Source organism: Alexandromys fortis, unplaced genomic scaffold (assembly GCF_014885135.2).
Source record: "Alexandromys fortis isolate MF-2015 unplaced genomic scaffold, M_Fortis_MF-2015_v1.1 scaffold_22, whole genome shotgun sequence".
Lineage (NCBI taxonomy): Eukaryota > Metazoa > Chordata > Mammalia > Rodentia > Cricetidae > Alexandromys > Alexandromys fortis.
The window spans coordinates 5,009,779-5,034,603 of NW_026067900.1; the positions used below are offsets into that span (position 1 = coordinate 5,009,779).

Below are 24,825 nucleotides of genomic sequence, written 5' to 3' on the forward strand. Positions count from 1 at the left end.
CTTTCTTCTCCTTTCGTTCCCAGGCCTCTGTTTTATTCTCTTTTTAACTGATTGTCATCCATGCACGTATGCATATGCATATGCATTCGCATTCCTAAATACAGCCTGTTCGGTCTGTCTAATGCTACTTATATGTATGTTCTCAGGACTGGCCACTTGGCAAGCACAGCACCTGGTGTACCTGCGCTGGGGGGAGGGCCACCTTTCCCTTTCCCAGTTTTCCTCAGCTTTTGTGTGTGATTGAGACCTCACGGGCTCAAAGGCTAAAAGTTTAAGCAAGCACAAAACTATGGCAGAGTTATAGAGGTCGGACTGCGAGTACAATTTCGGCCCAAAGTTGTGATTGTTTGGGTGTGGGTGCTGTGCTGTAGTGGACGTAGAAGAACGTTCATCTGAAGAGGTATGGGGCGTGATACTTGGTGATGAAGTGTCATGAATGTCTGTGACTTAATGAAGTATAGTTGTATAGGCATGTGTTTCCTCCTGTAGCTCATCAGTTGGTAGCTGAAAGAGTCGGAAAGAGAAAGCAGACAGGATAAGGTGTTAGTCCCTGGTGAGTCCAGGAGGGGTTTATTGTTAGCCTTGTGGATCTGTCTTTTCTATAGACAACATTTTTTCCCCAACCTGTTACATAGCATAAGGTATGGAAGACTTTAGATTTTTATCTTTCAGATTTCTTCTCTGTAAATCGGAGAAGGACAAACCCAAAGAACTAAGACCCAGATGTTAGGGTGCTTTGTTGAGGCCGCAGAGTCAAACTGCAGTTCCGGCCTTCACGGCTTCTGTACTTAGTTGCTCTCACAAAAGCCAACCTCTCTTTTTTGACATGTAAACTTGTTTTTAATGTTTTCTAGCATTGCACTGACTTTGCCCTGGCAGCACCGTCTCTCTCCCCTCAGGAACACCAACTCCGTCTGCTGCTCGTTAGCCCCCTGTGCCTGGGCTCCAGGGAGCTTCTGCCCAGCCTGGCTCCAGGCCTTTTCCTCTATCCCTGCTTAGGTAGCGGTGTCCCTCCTCACAGACCTGTGCATCAGTCAGTCATGGATCTTCATAGTCACGGGCTGCTTTTCCAAAGGTCCTTGGCATTACTGTAATAAATGTAACCAAATGACTCAGTATGATAGTATGTTGGCTATGCTATTTAAGCCCATTAGATTTAAACAAACTGCTATCCTTGAGGCAGGGACAGTCCCAGTCTCCAAAAGGACAGCCTCTTTTGCAGACGCCTTAAAAACACGGACCTATAAATTAGTCATCATGCAGAGCTTGCAGAGCAATGTTCAGGGAAGTGGGGTAGCAGCACAAAATGGACGTTTCCTAGTCTGTGTTTCTTCCCCAGGAGGAGCGAAGATGCTCAGCGGAAACCAAGTAGGAGCTTAGAGCCCCCCCCCCCCCCCCGGCTGGAGAAATGGAGAAAATCGAGGCTTTCTAAGGAGTCCAGGTTGGGGCTGGAGAGATGGCTCCCTTAGTAAAGTGCTTACCATGCAAACATGGGGATCTGAGCTGGATACCCCAGAACCCACATTTTAAAAAAGCCTTGGCATGGTGGCACTGGCACATGCTTGTAATCCCAGTGTGGGTCAGGCAGAGACATCCAATCCCTGGGCTCACTGGCCAGCCAGCTTAGCCTGCCTGCCAAGATGGTGGGAGGCCTTTGAGGAATGGTACCCAAGGTTGTTTCTGGCTTTAGTAGTACTAACATGTGCTCCTACACACGCACACACGTATTTACATACACGTGCTCATAGATACTCATACATTCAAGTGCACACACACGCACGCACACACACACACGCGTGCACACACGCACACATGCACACACAACCTTACCTCCTACAGAAGTAGAACTTTCTGTGGTCCCTCATCCTTCTCTACCCACCCCTTTCTTTTCATTTTAATTCGATGTTGCATTTGTCTCTTATTCTAACACACTGATAGTTTCTTTTCCCCACCGACTGGAATGAAGTGGTTTTCATTCATCCTATGTATTGGAGTGTTTGGTATAAAAAAGTTCTAGACCCTGTTCCCCTACCTGGCCATTGCTTGCAATGAGCTTCTCCTCAATAGATATTTTATGAGCCCAGCTATTAAATAAAAATGAATGTTAGACATGAACTTGTGAAATTTTATTTTTCTCCTTTGCAAAAGGAGAAAAAGCTGTGTGAGTGGGATGCATAATTCATAGTCAAGCCAGAAGATCACGGCAGCTCAAATGACACCGGGGCATGGAGTGGGCAGGAAGTCTACGTCATGGAGGAAAGCTGGGGGCTTTCTACAGATTGGAAGTAACTCTGGAGGCTCACTGTGTGTCCTCCGTCAGACCCTTACCAAAAAGCCGTTCTCTCCAAATGATTTCCACTCTTAAATTTATTAGAATGTATTTATTTCTTGTTTGTTTGTTTGTTTTGGTGTGGTGTGGGTAGGCATGAACTCGTCTTCATGTGCACATGGAGGCCAGAGGTCATTTGCAAGTGTCATTCTTCAGGAGCTGTCCATCTTGCTTATGGAAACAGGGTCTTTCATCTTTCATTAGCTTGGAATTCCCTCAGTAGGCCAGGGTGACCTAGGGATCTGTCTGTCTCTGCCTCCCCGGTTTATTTATACAATGCTGACGTATGCACAGGCAGCTTGTCTATGGCTGTTCTGTTGAATGTGTCCATATTGGGTTTCATGGTCTAAGTTGATGAGGTCTCCTCCACAAGAGGGCACCAGATCTCATTACAGACGGTTGTGAGCCACCATGTGGTTGCTGGGAATTGAACTCAGGACCTTTGGAAGAGCAAGCAGTGCTCTTAACAAATAAGCCATCTCTCCAACCTCCCCAATACTAAGGTTAAAAGTACACAGTTCCATGGGGGTGGTCTTAGGGATTGAACTCATGTCCTCATGCTTGGAAGGCAAGCACTTTACAGACTGAGCCATCTCCCCAGCCCCAAACTGAGCCTCTTATTCTCAGCCTGTGTGCATCTGCACGTGACGCTCTAACACCAGCTTTCAAAGCCAGACTCACAAGCTGCTGGCAGAGCTATTCCTTGCTCTGTATAGTACTCTTTTCAAGTAAGAATCTGCACATAAAAACCTTGGAAGCTTTGAGAGCCTGGGCTTGAGCTTCTCCCTAGTGCAGACTGATGTTCTCCCTTGGCTGTGGCCTCTGATTTTTCCACTGTCCCTGGTAGTGCATGTCTAGTTTATTGAAAGGGCTTGCTCTAGACCTATCTGAGTTTGAGAACTGTTATCCAGCTTCAATTCACTGAGATAAAATGGTTTCTCCTCGCGTTCAGGGTAACACTTCTGGCATCCAGGACCACACATGACATCCTACTTTATGTGATTGCTTATTCCTCTGGCAACTCCTTGAGAGGAATGTAGCCGACTAGTCTAAGATTTTAAAGTCCGTTTCTCAGTCGTGAGAGATTGTGGACTTGTCGTAATTACAAAGCAACAGAGCTGGAATTCAAAGTCAAGGTCTACACTTGGAAATAACTAGAAAAAAGGGGTTGGACGCCACTGTGACAGCCATCTACAGCACATTTGCTTGAAGAGCAACCCGGTACCACAGGAGTGTTAGAAGGAACAAGAGTCAAAGACCCCAGGACTGGGAATTGTCAAAGCTTACTTCATACTCATGGGGAACTGTGGGGAGCCCCCCTCACTCCTTAGCCTCAGTTTTGCCGTTCAGAAGTGAAGCATGATGGGTCAATGAGAAAGGATGCCTGGAAGGCCTCTCTCTCTGTTGCTCCTGTAGTCGGTGTCTCATCTGAAGATAGGCATCTTCCTTTCCTTTTGCTCCCCCTGCTGGCCACGGAGGAGATAACGCCTTTGCTGCCAACCTGCTCCGTCTGTGTATCACTCATGTGTCTGCTCTCAGGGCTTACCATTCGGTACTGGAAAACTGTTTTCCTGGGGAAGAGCATTGCTCCCACTCTCCTCAGTGTCCTGTAGTTCTCCGTCTAGGATTGAGGCCTCTTGAATTTCTCGTCTTCCGTGTTAGCGCACCAATTGCTGTCACCACTGTTCCAGTCTTGTTTAGGTTGCCATGCAGAATGTTAACCTTTACAGTTTCGGAGGCCAACATGGAGGGGAGCCAGGGTGGCAGGCAGACAGCCATGGTCCTGGAGCAGCAGATGAGAGCGCACATCTGATCCTCAAGTCGGAGACAGGGAGCAGTGTGTCTTCTCTTGTATATAGTCCTCCTTCCAAGAGTTTGAAAAATGGAATAAACATAGTGAAATGAATGAATGAAATTTGTGCCCTGACCATGCTGAAGCATGCACGGGCAGCCCGTATATGGCGGTTCTGTTGAGCTTGTCAATATTGGCTTTCATGATTTAAGCTGATGAGGACGACTGGCCAGGTCTCTTCCTCAAAAATAAATATAGTGCTCGCGCTAAAATCCAAGTGTTTTTTTTTTCATATTGTATATGGTTTTGAAAAAAAATTCTTTAAGGTCCTGGCCACCCCTGTCCATCTGCCCCAAAGACAGCTTCTAATGAATGAGAAGAAGCCTCCTGCTATTGATGCCTGTGGGGTCTGTCAGCTCTGATCTTAAGTCTTGAGAAGGTTTTACACTGTGTAAAAGGTGCTGATAGAAGCCTGGCCATTCTGGGGAGAAAAGCCCCCAGGATATGAGATTAACAGAGAGAGGTTATGTATATTTTATCAAAATAATTGATAAAAATTGATGAGTAGAACCTGGCAATTTAGTCTTTAAAAAAAGATTGTTTTATTTCTAAATATGTATTTGCATGTGTGTTCTGGGGTGGGGTTGGGTTGTGCACTTCTGCAGGTGCCAGAAAAGGCCAGAAGAGGGCATCTAATCTCCTGGATCAGGCATTACAGGCAGCTGTAACCCATCTGACATAGGTGCTGGGGACCAAAGACTGGTCCTCTGCAAGAGCAATCCTTGTTCTTGACTGCCCAGTCATCTCTCCAGCTCCATACAGTTCCTCATACAGCAGGGTGCTCTAAACGTCTTTTTGATGCATTAATGGAACAACATTAAGTGAATAGTTGTCCCAGCTAAAAAAGAAAATCCATCCAAATCTGCCATCCGTATAATAATTACTCTTTTATCCTCTATAATTTCACAAACATGCCACGCATGTTTTATTCAAAACATTGCTTAAATTTTTGAATGGGACCTGGCCAATTCAGAGTCCACAAGGAGGACACTCAAGCCCATGGAGTAGGCTCTGTTCCATCCTCCGGGTGAGCGGGCATTGGTGGTATAGTGGTGAACATAGCTGCCTTCCATCCTCCGGGTGACACTTGAGAAATGTTCTAGCTACAAACCTGGCTAATCAGTTGTTCCCCACGCTTTTTCACTTTCCTTTGGTTCATGATGACACTGTGGAGAATTTAGAGTTGAGATATATTTATCCTTTCCTTGTATTTTCAGAAAAGAGCTCTCTGATGAAGTGATTTAAATTTATTCTGACACGGCTGGCTGTTACATTATCAACTTGTGTTGTTTCCTAATGAACCCTAATTTGTTCCCTACATGACCGTGAATAATTCATCTTAGGATCTGGAGAGCTTGGGTTTGGTAATCCGACACACCTGGGTGGAAATCCTGCTTTTTTTTTTTTTTTCATTGTAAACTCAGCTTCTCTAAGCCTCAGTTTTCCCATTTACACAAGGAGAATGATCACACTTTCTTCCCACGTTTGGTGTGATATTCAGAACAGGAAGACGTGTGGAAGTGCCTAGGAGCATGGTGATGGGGAGAAAACACCCAGCACTCCTGTTTGTCACTGCCACTGTAGCTACAGTGTACTAGGATGACAAGTTGTTCTAGTTAACTGTCATCTTGATACCCCTTAGAATCACCTCGTAAGAGTCCCAACGGAGTAAGTGCCTTCATCAGGTTTGTCTGTGGACTTGTCTGCAAACATTTTCTTGATTGTCCTAATTGAGGTAGGAGGGCCTTGTCCACTGTGGGTAGAACCATTTTCTGGATAGCTGTATAAGGAGCTAGGTAAACAAGCCACTAAGTAGGCTCCTCCATAGCCCATGGTTCTTGTCTCCAGATTCTGCCCTGGCTTCCCTCAATGTTGGATGTGACTGGAAGAGTAAGTTCCTGCCCTTTCCTCCCAAGGTTGCTTTGGGTCAGACTGTTTTTTTTTTTTTTTTTTTTTTTTTTTTTTTTTTTTTTTATCACAGCAGTAAATAAAGCAAGAACCATGGTTCATCTGTCATCTCTAAGGTTAACTTCCTTATGTTCGTGTCTCTGGATATTTGAATGGCACGTGGCTAGCCCCTGACTATAGGCACTGTGTTGGTGACTACCCAAAGAAGGAAGGCCATACTGCTTTGCATCTGTCACCTGTTCACACTACTAATGGCTCCTCTTCCTGTCTTTTTTCTTCTGACTCAATTTATTGATTAAGGAGCACAGGAGATTGCTCAATGATTAGAGCACTGGCTGCTCTTCCAGAGGACCCTGATTCAACTCTCAACACCCACAAGACTCATGCAACCACCTATAACTCCAGTTCCTGCGGATCCAACACTCTCTTCTGGTCCCCAAGGGCACTGCACACGTGTGATGCATACATGCTCATCTCTCACCTTTGGGACCACTGAGTGTTTCATATGGTTTAAACCCCCTGGGGCTCCACCTGGATTAGGCAAACCCACTGCAGCTGACTTGTTCCTGACTTTTGGGTCCCATGGCCATATTTTGCATAGATCTTTTATCACCAATTCTGGAATGTGCCCAGTCTAGAGGTCACTTAGTTCTGTCAAGATGGAGTGAAATATGAAGTAAACATGGGAACATGGGTTAGGAACAGGATTTGGAGACATAGGTGGGCACCCTAAAAGTGGGGAAGGAGTGGGAAAGATGGCTTAGTGGGGAAAACCACTTGGCACTCAAGTGTGAGGGTAGGAGCTCCACGCAAATTATGTAATTGCCCAACAGGTATCCAGTCTGTCTGTACCTCTCAGAGTTTGGGAGGTCAAAACAGGGGATCCCCAGAGCAAGCTCGATAGTTAGACTAGCCAAATTGGTAAGGTGAGTTATGGGTTCAAGTGGGAGACCTTTTTCCAACATATAAGCTGGAGGGCAACCCAGGAAGACTCCACGCTTTGGCCTCCACACTGATACAAGCCCACATGTGTATGTGTACTCACTTGGATGTGCCTACACATACAAATACTCATCACACAAATATACATGTAAAAAAAAGAAAGAGGGAACAGGAATTAAGGAAGGGAAAATTAATCCCAGTAACAAGGAACCTCCCTAAGCAACTTTGAGGAAATGGCCATTCTAGCTAAAAATAACCCATGCAAATCCTACCCACATCATAATTATCCTTTTATCCTCTGTAATCTTATAAAAAGGCTACACACATTTTAATTCAAAACATTGGTTATACTGTTGAATAGAACTTGGCAAATCCAGACTAGGAGATTTATGTGAGCTGCACGTATAATTCAAGGTTCTATGCCTGAGAGAGAGGTGACTCACGGGTTAAGAGCATGTACTGCTCTTGCAAAGGACCTGAGTTCAGTTCCTAGCACCCACGTCAGGCAGTTCGTGATTGTCTGTAACTTCAGCTCCAGGGAATCCAGTGCCTTTTTCTGGACTCTGGACACTGCACACACACACACACACACACACACACACACACACACACACACAGAGAGAGAGAGAGAGAGAGAGAGAGAGAGAGAGAGAGAGAGAGAGAGAGAGAAATCTTTTTTGAAAATTAACTCATTTCCTTATATTTTCCTTCCAAAACATATGGCACCAGTCTCCAAGCTCGGTGGAATCTCTAAGCAGTCACAGGTAGCTCCAACCATTGATCACTGTGTTGTCCCAGAGAGAACCAGGTAGGGTGCTAAGATGCTCTCCAAGACTCCCATAGCATGCTACTTTCTCCCAGTTCTTCCACTGGTCCTAAGCTCAGTCCTGGAGACACATTCTTTTGTTGGTTCTTAGCTTATTGAGATAAAACCTTATTTTTTTATTGATTTTATTGAGCTATATAATTTTCTCTGCTCCCCTTCTCTCCCCCTCCTTTTCTACCCTCTCCCATTGTCCCCATGCTCCCAATTTACTCAGGAGATCTTGTCTTTTTCTAATTCCCATGTAGATTAGATTCATGTATGTCTCTCTTAGGATCCTCATTGTTGTCTAGGATACAACCTTATTTTAAGGCTGCTCAGAAACCCATCAAATACACCTTCGATTTAGATGACCTTCTTTGACTATATTGAGTTGGGCATGGGTCACCAGTGATTCTGAGTATTCAAACGCCAGTTAAAAGTAGAACAAATCTCATGAGAGTAGAGGGATGGGTCACATGCTACAAGACAACCATTCTCCATCTACCTTAATGGCCTAAGACTGATTTTAGATCTGGCCATTCACAGCACCAAGGTATCCTTAAAAATCAAGCAAAACCATGTAAGAGGGATAGAGAGATGGCTCAAGAGTTAAGAGCACTTGCTGCTCTTGCAGAGGATGTGAGTTCAGTTCCAGCACCTACTTGGAGGCTAATAACCATCTGTAACTATGATCCATCAGACCCTGCAAGCTACAAGTCCCACTCAGCCCCTGAACCCGCCTATCTCCCCCTATTCCCCGCAACCTCAGTGGAACTCTGAAACACAGCCTGCAACTACACAGAGAGGACCAAGAAGTGAGAGACCACCCACCCGCTGGGACACCCCACTCTCTAGGCCCTTCGTGCTGGGGCAAAACCCGGGGGCCCCTCAGCTTCTTTAGCCAGTCAGCAGGCGAGTTTCATACAGGTACACCTCCACCCTATCTATCAGACTCTGCAAGCTACAAGTTTCACTCTGCCCACAAACCCTCCTATCCCCCATCCAGAGGAACACTGAAACACAAGCTGTAACTACATAGAAAGGACCAAGAGAGAAACTCTGATGCACAAGCTGTGACTGCACAGAGTAGACCAACAGAGTGAACCAAGCGAACAGACCAAGAGAACGGGCCAAGAGAGACCTCAGTGACTCCCTGAGACACAGACAGCGACAGTCCAGAGCAGGCCAAGAACAGTTCCCAAAGACACAGACAGCCACTGCAAAGATTGGTCCAAGAGGCAAAGACACTGCTGGCACCAATTGGAGGAAGAGATGGGTAGGCGCTAATGCAAGACTTCATTCAACAACCTAAAAAGCAACAAAGTAACATCAGAACCCAGTGGTCAAACAACAGGAAGACTTGATCATCCTAACCCAGAAGAAGCAGAAGAAAATGATTTTAAACGTAGCCTTATGAGAATGATGGAAACCTTTAAAGAAGAAATGAAAAATTCCCTTTAAGAAATAGAGGAAAAGACAAATAAAAATTGGAAGAACTGAACAAATCTCTCAAAGAAACACAAAAAAGCCAAGAAGAAAACAAACAAGTAAAGCAAATGGTTCAAACAGTTCAAAACTTGAAGACTGAAACAGAGGCAATAAAGAAAACACAAACTGAGGGAATTCTGGAGATGCAAAATCTGGGTAAATGAATGGGAACCACAGAGGCAAGCATAACCAACAGAATACAAGAGATAGAAAAGAAAATCTTAGGTGTTGGAGATGTTAGAGAGGAATTAGATTCATTGGTCAAAGAAAACATTAACTTCAACAAATTCTTAGCACAAAACTCCCAGGAAATCTAGGACACCTTGAAAAGATCAAACCTAAGAATAATAAGAATAGAAGTAGAAGAACTCCAGCTCAAAGGCACAGAAAATATATTTAACAAAATCATACAAGAAAACTTTCCCAATTTAAAGAAGGATATACTTATGAAATTACAAGATGCTTACAGAACACCAGATAGACTGGACCAAAACAAAAAAAGTCCCCTCGCCATATAATAATCAAAATGTAAAACATAGAGAATAAAGAAAGAACGTCAAGAACTGCAAAGGAAAAAGGTCAAGTAACATATAAAGGCAGGCCTATCAGAATGGAAACCATGAAAGCCAGAAGTTCCTGGACAGATGTGCTGCAGACACTAAGAGACCATGGATGCAAGCCCAGACTACTGTACCCAGCAAAGCTTTCAATCAACATCGATGGAGAAAACAAGATATTCCAGGACAAAGCCAGAGTTAAACAACACCTATCCAGAAATCCATCCCTACAGAAAGTACTAGAAGGAAAACTCAAACCCAAGGAAGCCAACTGCACCAACAAAAACACAGGCAACAGATAACCTCACACCAGCAAACCCCAAAGAAAGGAAACACACAAACACTACCATCAACAAAATAAAGGAATTAATAATCACTGGTCATTAATATCTCTTAATATCAATGGACTCAATTCACCTATAAAAAGACACAGGCTAAGTGAATGGATAGGAAAGTGGGATCCATCCTTTTGCTGTATTCAAGAAACACACCTCAACCTCAAAGACAGACATTACCTCAGAGTAAAGGGTTAGGAAAAAATTGTTCAATCAAATGGGTCTAAGAAACAAGCAGGTATAGCTATCCTAATATCTAGCCATCTGTAACTCTGGCTCCAGGCAACCAGATGCCCTCCTCTAGCTACCAGGGGCACTGCACAATGTGGTACACAGACATACATGCATATTCATACACATAAACAAGTTACATAAATCTTCAAAGCATATGTAAGACTGCTATTTCTAAGCCCCATTAAACTAAAACTCTTTATATATGAATTATCAAAGACATGAAGAAATAAACCCAACTCCATCTCACTTCCTGGAGATCATCTCTGTGTATATTTATGGATTTCTGAGCTAGTATCCGTCTTCCATCTTTCCCTCCTTCACTCTTCCTTCTCATTCCTACTTTAGAACTCAAGGCAGAGGTCATTTCCACTTCTCAGTCCTGGCATGGTAGCAGCATGTGTTCATGCTTAGTTTACTTCCATTTGTTATCCCCCTTGATGCTGAGTCTCTGCTTCCTGTGTCCTCTCCCACCACTGGCAGCCACCCTCAGATGCTGTATTTATTCTCATCGCTGAAGGATAAGTTGTAATTATGCATTTTTAATTATATAAGCAACACTTGCTATCATTTTAGTCTCTGTCTCTGTCCCCTTCTCTCTCTCTCTCCTCTCTCTCTCTCTCTCTCTCTCTCTCTCTCTCTCTCTCTCTCTCTCTCTCTCACACACACACACACACACACACACACACACACACACACACACACTTCTCTCCTGAAGAGGGATGGTCTAGATCAGGTTGGCTTATGTCTGAGGTGTATTATCTTGATCACCTTAATTTTTATGAGAAGAACAACGCTGAAATCGGGTGGCACTATCCTCTAAGTTTGAACCCTGGACTATATAAAAGTAGAGAAAACTAGGTGAGCACAAAGCATGTGTGTGTTTTTTATCCTTTCTTGACTGTGGATATGATGTTATGATATAACTAGCTGCTTCAAGCTCAAGCCACTGTTAACTTTCTTCTGATAGACTATAATCTGAAATTGTGAGCCAAAATAGACCCATTATCTCCTGTTAATTTTCATGAGTATTTTATCCATGCAACAGAAGTGAATATAAAAATATCTATCTATCTATCTATCTATCTATCTATCTATCTATCTATCTATCTACCAATAGATGTTCCATGTATCCACGCATTGCACAATCCACATCCATTTATACTGTAGTTAGTTCATCTGAGAGTGACTAGTTGCTGCACGCTCTTGGCGAGTGTTCATTCCCCACATTGTATTTATCAGGACTCTAAGTGGCTTCTTACCTCCCACTGCCAAGAACAACACTGTATCTATCCCCATGGATACACCCATATGGATCTGATTTTCAGAAGTATACAGAGAGGAATGAGATTTCTGACTCACAGGGGAATACATCGTTATATCACTAAGTGCTTCCAGATTGCTCTTCAGATTCTTTCCTTTATAATTAGGAAAAGATTCTCAAACTATAAACGTCCCCCCCTTACAAAGAACATAGTTCATGTCTTTCAGACGATGTACAGCAAAGTGGAAGCACCCAGTACCTAATTCCACAACATTGTCACCTCGGCCACCACCAGCTTGACTTCCCATTCCTAACTCCAAAACATTGTCACCTCGGCCACCACCAGCATGACTTCCCATTCCTGACTCCAAAACATTGTCACCTCGGCCACCACCAGCATGGCTTCCCATTCCTAACTCCAAAACATTGTCACCTCGGCCACCACCAGCATGGCTTCCCATTCCTAACTCCAAAACATTCTGTCACCTCGGCCACCACCAGCATGGCTTCCCATTTTCTGCTGCCCCGGCCGCTGAAGCCACTCATCGACTTTTTGTCTCTGTTAATTGCCTTTTCTGGTCATTTCATGTAAGCATGATCACACTACATGTGACCTTGTGTGTTTGCCTTGTTTTCTCACTTAACATAGTATTTGGGTCAGCAAGAAAGCTCAGTGGGTAAAGGTGCTTACTATCAAACTGGAGGACCCGAGTTCAATCCCCAGAACTCACGTTGCGGAAGGAGAAAGCAGACTTCTACAAACGGTACTCTGACCTCCATACATGAGCTGTGGCACACATGCACACACTCATACAAACAATGGATAACTGTTAAGAAATTTAAATACAACCATGTTTCCAAAAGTTGTCCATGTTGTATGTATACCTGCGCTTCATTCATTTTAGAGTTATGTAATGTTCCATTGTGCGGAGACATAACATTGTATGAATCTATCAGTTGATGGGTGTTTGGACTGCTTTCATATTTTTTTGGGACTGTGAACATACTTTTTCTCAACTATCACACTGCATTGTATATAACATTGTTTTTGGTGCCCTTGGTGTAAGTAAACATAGGACTAGAATTGCTAAGGTACTATGTTTTATTGAATTGAACTGTGGCTGAAGTCTCACCATTTCAGAATGACTATGCCTTGTTTTGTAGCCTGGTATGCAGTCTTTCCTAGAGTTCTGTGTTCATTTGAAGAGCATGTGTATCCTGCTGTCATTGGCTTTGGCGTTCCCTAAAAGTTTGTTACCATTGTCTGCTTACCAAGTTCTGCAAGTTTTCTATTTCCTTGTTGATATTCTGTGCAATTGTTCTACCTTTACCATAAGTGAAATAGTCTTTAGAGGTGTGGCCCCTGGTAGGTCAGCAACGCTCCAGTGTATGGTCCCACATCCATGGTAGAAGAAATTGAACTCAATGGGTTACAAATAACAAAAAATGGGGAATGAAGTTGGTAGCAGGAAGAAAAGGATGTTAAGTACAATCAAAATACATTGTGTGCACACGTGAAATTCTCAAAGAAAAAATAGAAATGAAACATTTAGGTCTTCAACTACTATATCTGAATATTTTTAATCTGACCTACAATTCTCCGATGTTTTTCTTCATATATTTTGAGGCTCTGTTTTTATGTACATACATGTTCTTCATCTCATAGTTTTTTTAAAGGCCTGTTTTATCTGACACAGACATGAACTTGCCAGTTTTCTTTGACACTGTTTTCAGCCTATCTGTAGCTTCCAGTTGACAACATCTAACCTATAGAAAACACAGTGTTGGTTGCATTTATCTATCTATGATGTGGAATTCCTCTCTGTATGCTGTGAATACTATTGGTTAATAAAGAATCTGATTTGGGCCTATTGCAGTGCTGAATAAGGCAAAACGGGAATTCCAAACAGAGGAGGAGAAACTAGGTGGAGTCAAAGAGAAGCCATGTAGCTGCTGCAGGAGAAAGATGCTGGACACCAGATGGAACCTTACCAGTAGGCCACAACCACATGGCAATAACACAGATTAATAGAAAGGGGTTCATTTAAGATAAAAGAGCTAGCTAATAAGCATGAGCTAATAGGCCAAGCAGTGTTGTAATAATTCAGTTTCTTTGAGATTATTTCGTGTCTGGGCCACCGGGAAACAAATGATCAGCCTCTGCCTAGATATCTATTATTCTATATATTTGAAACAGGGTCTTGCTGGGGTGTCCAAGATTATCTTTAACTTTGGATCGCTTGCTTCTGCGTCCCAGCAGCTGAGATTATAGGTGTGAGACACCACATCCAGCAAATCCTTTTGTCTTGTATGAAAACTCAGTCGCAATCATTTTGAAGATACTTTATATAATCTATTTCAAGTATACAGTTTGGTGAATTTTGACATGTGTGTACATTCATACAATCCCCAACCCAAAGTATATAACATTTCCATTTTCTCAAACCCCATTACAAACTCTACACCCTCACATCTCTGATATAACATGACTAATTGCTATGGTTTCTGTCACTTTTGGGTACTTTATTTTTCTTGAATTATGGTGTACTTCTTATATCTGATTAAAATGTGCTCACCATGTTTTAATATTTTTCACACTTGATATGAATAGCAGGTTATTTTCTGTTGTTAAGTCTTCTCTTGTCATGGAATATCAAGAACTGTGTCTCCTTTTCCCTGTCATGGCCATCTAGACTCTGTCCAGTTTAGAGCTTTAGTGAATGTAGATGCCATGAACATTTTTGTACAATAATGCTTGTGTGTGTAGCTTATATACTCCCTCTTGGATAAATTCGGAGTGAAATTCAGAGATTACAGAGCAGGTCTGTGTTTAACTTTATGACATTAAAACAACAAACCGACTTACACCACCGGACAAGTTTCCTGACACTGAACTACAAGCTACAGGCGCTCTGGATCTTACCATTTGGAGTTGCTGATGTGTTTGGAGGAAGTTGTTTTAGTTCTTGACACACAGACTTTTAGGATAAAACAACAGGATAGAGCAGTGAGTTCAATGTGAACTTCTTTGATATGTTTATCAAATGTATGCATATGCAAATACATACTTTAATGAGGCATCATATTCACGGTCCATTTTTAAAATCAGTTTGTCAGACATGGTATATATTCATTTATATATTATTTTTTCCATTCATATTTGATTCAGTCCTAGATATCTGGGGTATCCTGCCTCTGAGTTCTGGGTGGGTATTAGCCATAAAGTAAAGGAGAACCATGCTACAACCTACAGACAGAGAAAAGCTAAGTAACCAGAAGGGCTGGGGGGGGGAGTTGTGCATGAATCTCGCTGTGAAGGGGAATTAGAATGGATACTGCCAGTGGATAGAGGGAGGGGCTAAAGAGGGTGGGCATGGGAATAGGAGGGATCAGGTATGGGGAGGATGGAAGGAGAGAGTACTGGGAGAAACAACTGGAATCTGGGGTATCTTGGGATGAGCTAGAAACTTTGAGCAATGAAAACTCCCAGGTGTCTGTGAGGGTGACCCTAGCTAAAACTCCCAGGTGTCTGTGAGGGTGACCCTAGCTAAAACTCCCAGGTGTCTGTGAGGGTGACCCTAGCTAAAACTCCCAGGTGTCTGTGAGGGTGACCCTAGCTAAGACTCCTAGCAATAGGAGACACGGAGCCTGAACTAGACATCTTCTGTAACCAAGCAAGACTTCCGGTGCAGAGACTGGGACATCAACTCAGACACAAACCCTTCGAAATACAATTTGTCCTTGCCTACAAGATGTGCTGGGATAAAGATGGCACAGAAACTGTGGGAGTGGCCAACTAATGACTAGCCCAGCGGGAGAACCCCTGAGAGGAGACGCATCCCCGAGGGCCAGGACCCAGAGGCAGGATACCCCAGATATCTAGGACTGAATCAAATATGAATGGAAAAATAACAGTCAATGAAATGATTCGTAATGATATTCTGTTATCCTCATAAATTGTGCCTAGCCCAGCTGTCATCAGAGAGGCTTCACCTAGCAACTGATGGAAACAGAGGTAGGACCCACTGCCAAACATTAGGTGGAGCTCTAGGAATCTTGTGGAAGAGTGGGAGGAAGGCTTACAAGCCGGAAAGGTCAAGTACACTATAAGAAAACCCACAGAACCAACTAATGTGGGCTTTTAGGGGCTCACAGAGACTGAACCAATCACCAGGGAGCTTGCATGGGACTGACCTAGGCACCCTGCATAGAATGCTATGGTTGTGTAGCTTGGTCTTCTTGTAAGACTCCTAACAGTCCAAGCAGGAGCTGTCCCTGACTCTGATGCTTGCTTTTGGGACACTTTCCTCCCACCTTAATAGAAGAGGAAGTATCTAGTTTCACTGAAACTTGATATACCATGGCTGGATGATATCCATGGGAGGCTCTGCCAGCATCTGAAGAGAAACAAGAGGAGGAGGAGTGGGTAGGATAGATAGTGGGGGAGGGACTGGGAGAAGAGGAGAGGGGGAACTTTGGTTGGGATGTAAAAACAAAGAAATTAAAACAAAAAAATCAGTTTATTTTAACTACAATTATTCTAGATATTTTGCTTCAAGTCTGTGGCTTTCCCCATTTCTTTTCTTAAACTTTTTAAAAAATTTTATGCATGTGGGTGTTTTATATACATATATGTATGTATATACAGATATGCCCACCTCTAGTGTGTAGTGCCTGCGAAGACCAGAACAGGGCGTTGGATCCCCTGGAACTGGAGTTACAGATGATTATGGCCTACCATATGGGTGCTGGGAATCTAAGTCCTCTGCAAGAACAACAAGTGTTTTTAACCATTGAGCCATCTGACACCCAATTATTTTCTTAATATTTTTTTTGAGACAGGGTTTCTCTATTTAACAGACCTGACTGTCCTGAAATTTACTCTGTAGACCAGGCTGGCCTTGAACTCAGAGAGATCCACCTGCTTCTCCCTCCCTGAGTGCTGAAATTAAAGGTGTGCACCACCACCATCCAGCTTCTTAGTATTTTTTAATGGTTAGAAATATTTTTAATGGTTAATGTAATAAAGTCCAACTATTCTATTTTTATAGTATTATATAAGAACTCTGTCAGAACCGAAGCTGCACATATGCTTTGTTCTAGAAGCTTACAGACTGAACTTCTGTATTTAGGTCTATGATCCATGTTGAATTATAATTTGTGGACTTTGCTTCTGTGTGTTCCTTTTCTTGTGGCTGCTAATGACATTTGAAGAAAGTACTTCACTTTCTCCGGAAGGTGACATTAGTTCCCTTATTGACAATCAATACCTACATGCGTGTCAGTCAAATTCTGATTCCCTTGTATTCATTAATCTATTTGTCTTATAGTGACAGCACCCTGTCTTGGTTATCATGGTTGTAAGGAACATCTAAAGATTAAATTAGACCATGTAAATCCTGCAACGTTGTTCCTCTCTTTTCAAGTCTTTTGGAGAGTAGCTTCATGATACAGTCTCAGACTGTATTCTGCAGCCTAGGCTGACCTTGAACTCAAGGCCCTCCTGTGTTGGTCTCTGCAGTGTGTGACATTGGGGCTGCCTATATACATACACACAGCCATCACCTTTTAAAAATATCTGCTGCATATTTTACTGGCATATTTAGAGAGTTGTATTAACTCTCTAAATAATTTTTACAATTTCTAAACAAAATTTTGTTTTAATTTAAATAATTAGGTAAATAAGAACTGGGTTAATTTCTTATCAATACTGAGCTCTGTCTTGATCTAAGCGCACCTCTGAGCAGGTTGTCAAACCTCAATCAGTCAAATAAACCAGGTGACCTTAGCAAACATTCACTCTTGGAGATATTTTGTGGGGAACTTCAAATTCTTACATGTTAGAAAAACAAGTGGGTGTGAAGACGTGAAATTATGATAGAATTAGGAGGCACTGAGAAGGTAATGAGATCCAGGGAGGATTTAAGGGTTCATAGCGTTTTCTACACCTCTAGAGCATCGTCCTCATTTGGGCGATAAAGTGGAGTTAGAGGCTCATACAGTGACCCCATGGCAGACTGTCTCTCTGGATGCTGCCTGCACTCTTAGGCACCAGCCCGACAGCTCCCAGATGTGAGCACTCAGAGCCCCTCACGGTCGTATTTGAAGATCACTAGCCCAGCCCTTGGCTTTGTTCTGAGGACAGGTTCTGGGGTGGGTAAAGTACGGTCCTGGCTCCTCCAGAGCCACAGAAATGACTTTTGGTTTTGACAATATAAATCAGTTTTATTTTCAGAATAGCAGCAGAATCAGTCAATTGGGGGTTATCAGAATCTCTGATTTCCTTTACACCAAGGTTTTGGACTGGAAGCAGGGTGCTATTTCTGTACTGGGTTTTATTTTCGAAGCTCTGAAGTCCTAGGAATAAATGAATAAATGATTATCAAGTAGCTGCTTCTGCAGTGACAAACTGCAGTGACCCGGGGATTTCTAGATTTTCACCATAATCAGTGTCTCACAAAGGGATAGATTCATGGCACGTTTCAGCCTTTTTTTTTCTTCTGGTTTTTCGAGACAGGGTTTCTCAGTAGCTTTGGAGCCTGCCCTGGAACCTGCTCTTGTAGACCAGGCTGACCTTGAACGCACAGAGATCCGCCTGGGTGTGTGCCACCACCGCCCAACTCACATTTCAGCTTTTAAAGGTAAAACATTTTATGAAGTATGGATTTCTTCATATAACAGTAAGTATTAAAGACAGTATGGGAACTGGAAAGAGAGAGAGGTTAGTGGCTAAGACCACAGTTTGGTGTTCAGCATCCTCGGCAGATGGCTCACAATTGCCTGTAACTCCAACTCCAGTGATCTGACTATTTCTGCTGGGCTCCATGAGTACTGGCACACATAAACAAAGACAGACAGACAGACAGACACAGCTAGTGCGGTTGATACTGTCAACTTGATAGGGCCTAGAATTTCTTAAGAGACAAATCCCCAGCCACAGCTGTGAGGCAGTGTCTAGCGAGGTTGAGCTAGAAAGACCCACCCTAAATGTGAGTGGCGTCATTCCACAAACACGAGGCTCAGACGGGAAAAGGTGAAAGCAGGCTCATTACCAGCATTCCTCACTGAGACTAGCTCCCTTACACCCCTGAAGCTGCGCCTTCCTTACCACAAAGGACTGCGTTCCCTCAAACTGTGAACCAAAACACACCCTTCAATAGCTTTTGTTGGGTGTTTCATCATAGCAATAACACGAACACATCACAGGCTCCCTTGTGAGCTGACTCTTTCCTGTTGTTTACACACTCATTTCCTGCCGGCACAGTGATAGTGAGGCCCTGCCATGCCATTAGCGACTGAGGGTCTGGACTCTGAAGTGCTGGTGTGGCCTCTTGCTTCCTCCCTAGTCTAGTGCTCTCTAGTGTTCCCAGCCTGATCGAACGCAGTCCCTCTCAATGCTCCTCATTCTGGTGGCTGAAGAGGTTGAGGAGGTTGGGGCGGTTGAGTGCTTGGGACTCTTTCTTAGATTTGTGTGGGGGGGGGTCTTGGTGCATTCATGCAGATGCCTGTGGAGACCAGAAGAGGGCGTTGGTTTCCTCTGAAGCTTTACATGATGAAAACAACTTCTGGCCTCCACAAAAACAGCAGGCACTCTGGACCACTCCAGCACCTCCCCCACCTCCCCCATGATGTTGTTTGTTTGTTTTTAGGATACAACAAAATGTTTTAATCTTCCAAAATCATAAGGAGATAAAGAGCATAATCCATCATGTCACCAGTGGTCTTCAACATTTATTTTGCTTCGTGTGTGTGTGTGTGTGTGTGTGTGTGTGTGTGTGTGAAACTCATCAAGGCAAAACAAAATGTAGCCCTTGAGGGCTTCAATTGCGCATCCACTCACTGTTTGGTGGATTCTCTCGACAACTGGAGTTTATTCATGCTCACTTGGTTGTGCCCTCTACCACAGCAGAGAGGTCTTCTCCATCATAAGAGCCACTCAGCTCATGATAGAAGAGGTTGGACGTCGGTTGTTTGGTTGTCTGTCTATCTGCAACTATTGGCTATCTTTTATTTTTATGTGGACCTAGAGGGTCCACACAGTAGCCCTGACTAGGGCTATCCTAATTTATGCCCGTGGACTGTAATTGGTGAACTCATTACCCCCAGAGAATTTAGATTCTCAGTTTGAGAACTGACATCCCACATCTCATTGTGATGTTTTTGAGGTGGGAAGGGGGAAAATTCTGCCCAAATTCACTTCTTAGGAAGGTCATGGGACTGAATTAATAGAGCCAGATTTTTGTTTTTGAAACATTCATTATGAGGTTTTGTCAATGGCTTTTAAGCCGTGATGCAGTGTTCTGAAGATGCTCCGTCTCCCTGATAGAGCTATTCTTGGGACAAAGCTCCTTAACCCTTGTCCCCTTTGTATTAATACCAGCTCCACTTCATTTGTGGACACCGCACAAGATTTATTTGAACAATCATTTTTATGACTAAACAAAGCTTATAAACCATCCTTTGTCATCAGAAATTCCAGTTCTTTCCCCATGATGATTTTGCTGAGTGCTGATTACCTTATGTAACAAGATACATAAGGTGTGTGTGTGTGTGTGTGTGCAACTTAAATTATAATTTATACCTTAAGGATTAAATCAAAGCATATTTTTAGCTTTACTTATCCCATCCAACAACTAAATAATTGCTGAGCTATTTGCTGGGTAGAACCATGCTCTGAAACCTCAACTGGTCAGGGAAATCACAGAAAATTCTGGTTTTGATGTTAAGATAAATGTTCCTAGGAGCCTTTTCAACTGACAAGGGGGCAGGAAGGAATGTTGCAACTAGAATTCCTATAGGAGATCTTTTCAAAGGAGGGACTTGGCTCTGCTGGCAACTGCTGGCAGAGACCCAGTAACTTCACAGACAGTCTCTTGGTGAAGAATTCAACAGAGACATTGCTCATGGTAGACCTGGGACAGGAATGGATCTGAGCATGGGACAAGGGAGCTTTTTCTTTTCTTTCTTTTTTCTTTTTCTTTTCTTTTATCCTCCTCCTCCTCGTCCTCCTCCTCCTCGTCCTCCTCCTCCTCTTCCTCGTCCTCCTCCTCGTCCTCGTCCTCCTCCTCCTCCTCCTCCTCCTCCTCCTCCTCCTCCTCCTCCTTCTTCTTCTTCTTCTCTCTCTCTCTCTCTCTCTCTCTCTCTCTCTCTCTCTTTCAACGTTTCTCTGTGTAATAGTCCTAGCTGTCCTGGAACTAGCTCTTGTAGACCAGGCTGGCTTTGAACTTGTTGAGATCCGCCTGCCTCTCTCTCCTGAATGCTGGAATTAAAGGTATGTGTCACAAACACCCACCAAGGAAGCTTTTTCTATGAAGATATCCTTCCTAGGGTGGACTTCTGACACTGCACACTTCCTCCTTATAATCCTGATCATTGATCATCCAATGATATTCAATGAGGACCTGCATGGATGATCTATTGCACAATCTACCCTGCAAAATCTCAAATTTTGGATTGCTTCCTGCTCTAAGAATTAAAATCTACCGCGAGAGTCTGTTCTGGCTCGTTCTCTGCTCCCCATAGAACCTGAATCCAGGGCTCAGGACCACAGTATCTTGATTCTCTCCCCACCTCTGAGAAACTACAGGGTCTCTCATCCTGGGCATAACTGACGTGAGTTTGTTACCGCCTTGCGGTGGCAGCATCTCTAACTCTTTCCCCTAGTCCTAGATGTCACAACGTCAATGTCTCCAGATGTTTCCAGATGTTCTGAGTATGGAGAGAAGAAAGCAAAATTGCCACTATTGGGAACTATGCTGGCATCCACCAGGAACCGAAGGCACTGAGAACACCACCAGCAAGCCCATCATGACAACTAGATATGGCTTTCAAGGAAAAAATTAGGCCCATAGAATTCAATCCAGTCCATGTTTCCAGTCCTCGATGAAAGCTTGAATCACCTGAGTTATTTACAAAGGACTAACTGGGAATTAATATTTTCTAAAATCCCCACAGGAACTTAAATTCCTAGACAGTTTTTGACCAACTCTGAACTAAGGATGCTTGGTAGCTATCAAATGGAAAAAAGATCCTAAACACGATAATACCCCCTACATGTATTTAATACTCTTTCCTTCATCAACGCCTCAGTGACAGTGGGAATACCAAAAATGTAGGATCTGGAGATCTCACACCCTAAGATCTGAAGGTAGTATTTCTACAAAGCACACATGTTCTGAAAGCTACTGATGCCCCCCCTTCCACAGAACCCTGAGGGGAATGTCTAACACCCTCAATCAGTTAGCAAGCTTCTGGAAGGCATAAGACACCCTGCAAAACAAAGGACAACTTGCTTAATTCACGTGAGATTTTCATTTGAAAAATGGCTGCTATGGTTATTTCCCTCCAACGATGGCTGTTGGGGTCAAATGTGATGACGCTTAGGAAAGCATTTAGTGAGAGATAAAGCCTGTCCCTCATGCTTTTGTCCCAGGGATTCTTTCTACCCTCAACCTCAGGCTGCCTGGTCAGCTTCCACTAGCTTCTAGTTTGGGCTTCTGGGGACATGGATGTGCAGCCACAGACTACTCAAGAGGTCTGCCCTCGACTGAGCCATTAGGAAAACACATTTGTGCTGAAAAAGACAGAGTGATGTATTTTTCATGACCAATGTTAAAATCATATTTCACGTTATTATATACTTAAGGACCTGGAAAGTAATCGATACCATCTAAAATGCAGGGAAGTGCAAGAGATTAATCTGGCAAATGGTTTCCATAAAAAAAAAAGCCATTCAGTTTCCCAAATTTATCTTGTGTCCTGAGGTTTTTAAATGTCACAGAGTTCTTCCCAGCTGTCTTCTGCTGTTTTCTAGAGCCCTAGGTTGGGAGAATATCAGTGCTCAGCTTGGTGGAGTGTTAACTCTTCCCTTCCATTTCATAGGTGTTGAGCGCAGTCACTGTTGGGCCTTTCAGTTTCGGAATGCTGTCTTTGTAGATTGTGAAGGCAGAGTCTTTGGTGACACTGTTTCACACAGGGCAGTAAATGTCTCTGAGGCCATCCTACCAAGTCCATGGTCAAGTTCCTAAATGCTTAGCAATTACTAAGGCCTTCCATCAAAGATGCAATGAACCAGGCTGGAGAGAACGCTGCCCCAGGGGGACTGCCAGTGATATTCTGGGGGAGGGGTGACTGGTGGAGTTTTTCATTACTGCCTCTGCAATGGTTTGTCCCAAATGGCTAGAGAAAAGTGGGTCGATTTCCCCCACCCCACCTTCAATTCTCACCAAAGCATACCACACGGATGCCATCTTTTCTGAAGCGAGAACCGAATAAATAGTAACTCTAGGCCCGGTCACACCACTACAAGCTGTCGCTGAGTTCATATTTCTCTAGCTTGCTCCCAGATGGCTCTGCCTTCACTTCTGAGTCGGGGTCCGAGTGATGGAGCTGGATAAGAAGAATGTAGAAGAGGCCTCCGAAGAAAGCGCCAACCATCGGGCCCACAACAGGAATCCACCAGAAGTTGTTCCCAGCCCTGAAAGCAAAGAGGAAGTCAGTGACATACTTCTTGGCCACCCTGCTATCTCTAGCCTTGTTATTCACAAGTGGCTCTTTCTGTGCCCATCCCTACCTTGTATGAGCACGTTCACTAGAGCACAGCTATTACCATCCCAGATATCAGGAACCCAGCCCAGTGTCCTAATGACCCCAACTGAATGATTGCACCCTATTTATTTTCCTTTTAGAAAACATGGTACTTGGGCAAGTGAGATGGTTCAGTGGGTAAAGATGCTGCGGCCCAGCCTAATGCCCTGGGTTGGATCCCAGGACTGACATGCTGGAAGGAGAGAGACAATTCTTAACAAGCTGTCTTATGGCCTCCGTGTGTACATGGTGGTGTGTGTCTACCACCCATCCCATACAGCCCCATTATAATATAAAAATAAAAAAATATACGGCTCCATAAATTCATGGCCCAAACTGAGGGCCTCTAGAGAGGCTATTTAGTAAGTGTCTTTCCTATATTGTCAAACAGTGAAGCTTGGGGGCTGTGAGTGAAACCAACACAAGAGGTGCTCAGAATGTGGCTCGATTCCAGGACTCCCAGCTAGTGCTGGCAAACTCCTAGAGATTAAAGAAAGTCTAAGGCAGTGTGTGAGCTATCTGCTAAATGGTCTGTCGAATATCATCAGAACCAGTGCTTATTTCTGGGGGCCCAGCCCACACACGCACTCAGCAGGGCTTCATCCTGCAAGGCTCTTGTACCACCATTCCCCTTTCTTCTGCAAAAACACCCAGGGGCTGTCCACTCCAGGAAAGGTGCTGTCCAGGAGACAGTGGGTCACTTTGTGAGTTTGTTTGTTTGTTTATTTTTTTTTTTTTTTTTTTTTTTTTTTTTTGGTACCTGTCCTGGAACTAGCTCTTGTAGACCAGGCTGGCCTGGGCTACACATTTTGCTGGGCGGTGGTGGCACACGCCTTTAATCCCAGCACTCGGGAGGCAGAGGCAGGTTTGTTTATTTATTAAGTGGCTTCATAGGGACGACTTCTAGGACTGCTTAGGCAAAGCGAAGCACAAAATATAACCTTTAAAGATGTAGACAGTTGAGGAAAACTATTTCTAAAAAATGACAAATGTTCAGAATGATCCAGGGAAAGCAGGCAACCAGGAGGATAGACAGGTGCCTGCAAGGATCTCCCTGTACTCTGACTAGATTCTGGCCTTCTCCTGTGAACTTAACAGGAAAAGGTTCGGAGAGCGTCGCAGCAGGGAAAGCCTTTGTTCAGCACGCACGCACAAGGCTTTGGGTTTCATCCCCCAAAGCCATAAGAAACTCAAAACCTTCCTGCCTGGCATGCTGATTCTAGAAGAATCCAAGCCTACTCTTTGCATGATCATGCTTGACAGCCACAGACTGATCCTTGTGGCCTTTTGTTTAGAGCATATTTTGTCTGAGATAGAGTCTAACTCTGCAGTCCAGAGTGGCCTGGAACTCATGATGTAGCCCAGGCTTCCCTTAAACATTCATGGACCCACCTGCCTCATCCTCCTTAGTGCCGGGGTTACAGCCTTCACACCTGTCTTGTGTACAGCAGATTTGGATCAGAGAGGACAAAGGCAGAAAACAAGAGCTCTGTCCTGGACTCCGGAAGACCTGGCCTCAAGCCTGGGG

At 43.8% G+C, this 24,825-nt stretch overlaps 1 protein-coding gene and 1 long non-coding RNA gene across 2 annotated transcripts in view; one reads left to right on the forward strand and one right to left on the reverse strand.

Moving 5' to 3' along the window:
• Positions 1 to 14,003: 14,003 nt before the first annotated feature.
• On the forward strand, positions 14,004 to 22,483 carry LOC126491317 (uncharacterized). The gene is made up of 2 exons (XR_007589374.1): positions 14,004 to 15,201; positions 15,237 to 22,483. It is a non-coding gene; the product is annotated as an uncharacterized lncRNA (long non-coding RNA).
• Aqp9 (aquaporin 9) overlaps positions 19,456 to 24,825 on the reverse strand; it is a 35,217-nt gene continuing 29,847 nt past the window's right edge. The window contains exon 6 of the mRNA XM_050126871.1: positions 19,456 to 23,187. Within this exon, the coding sequence (XP_049982828.1) occupies positions 23,013 to 23,187 (175 nt within the window). The 3' untranslated portion in view covers positions 19,456 to 23,012. The remainder of the gene's footprint in view (positions 23,188 to 24,825) is intronic.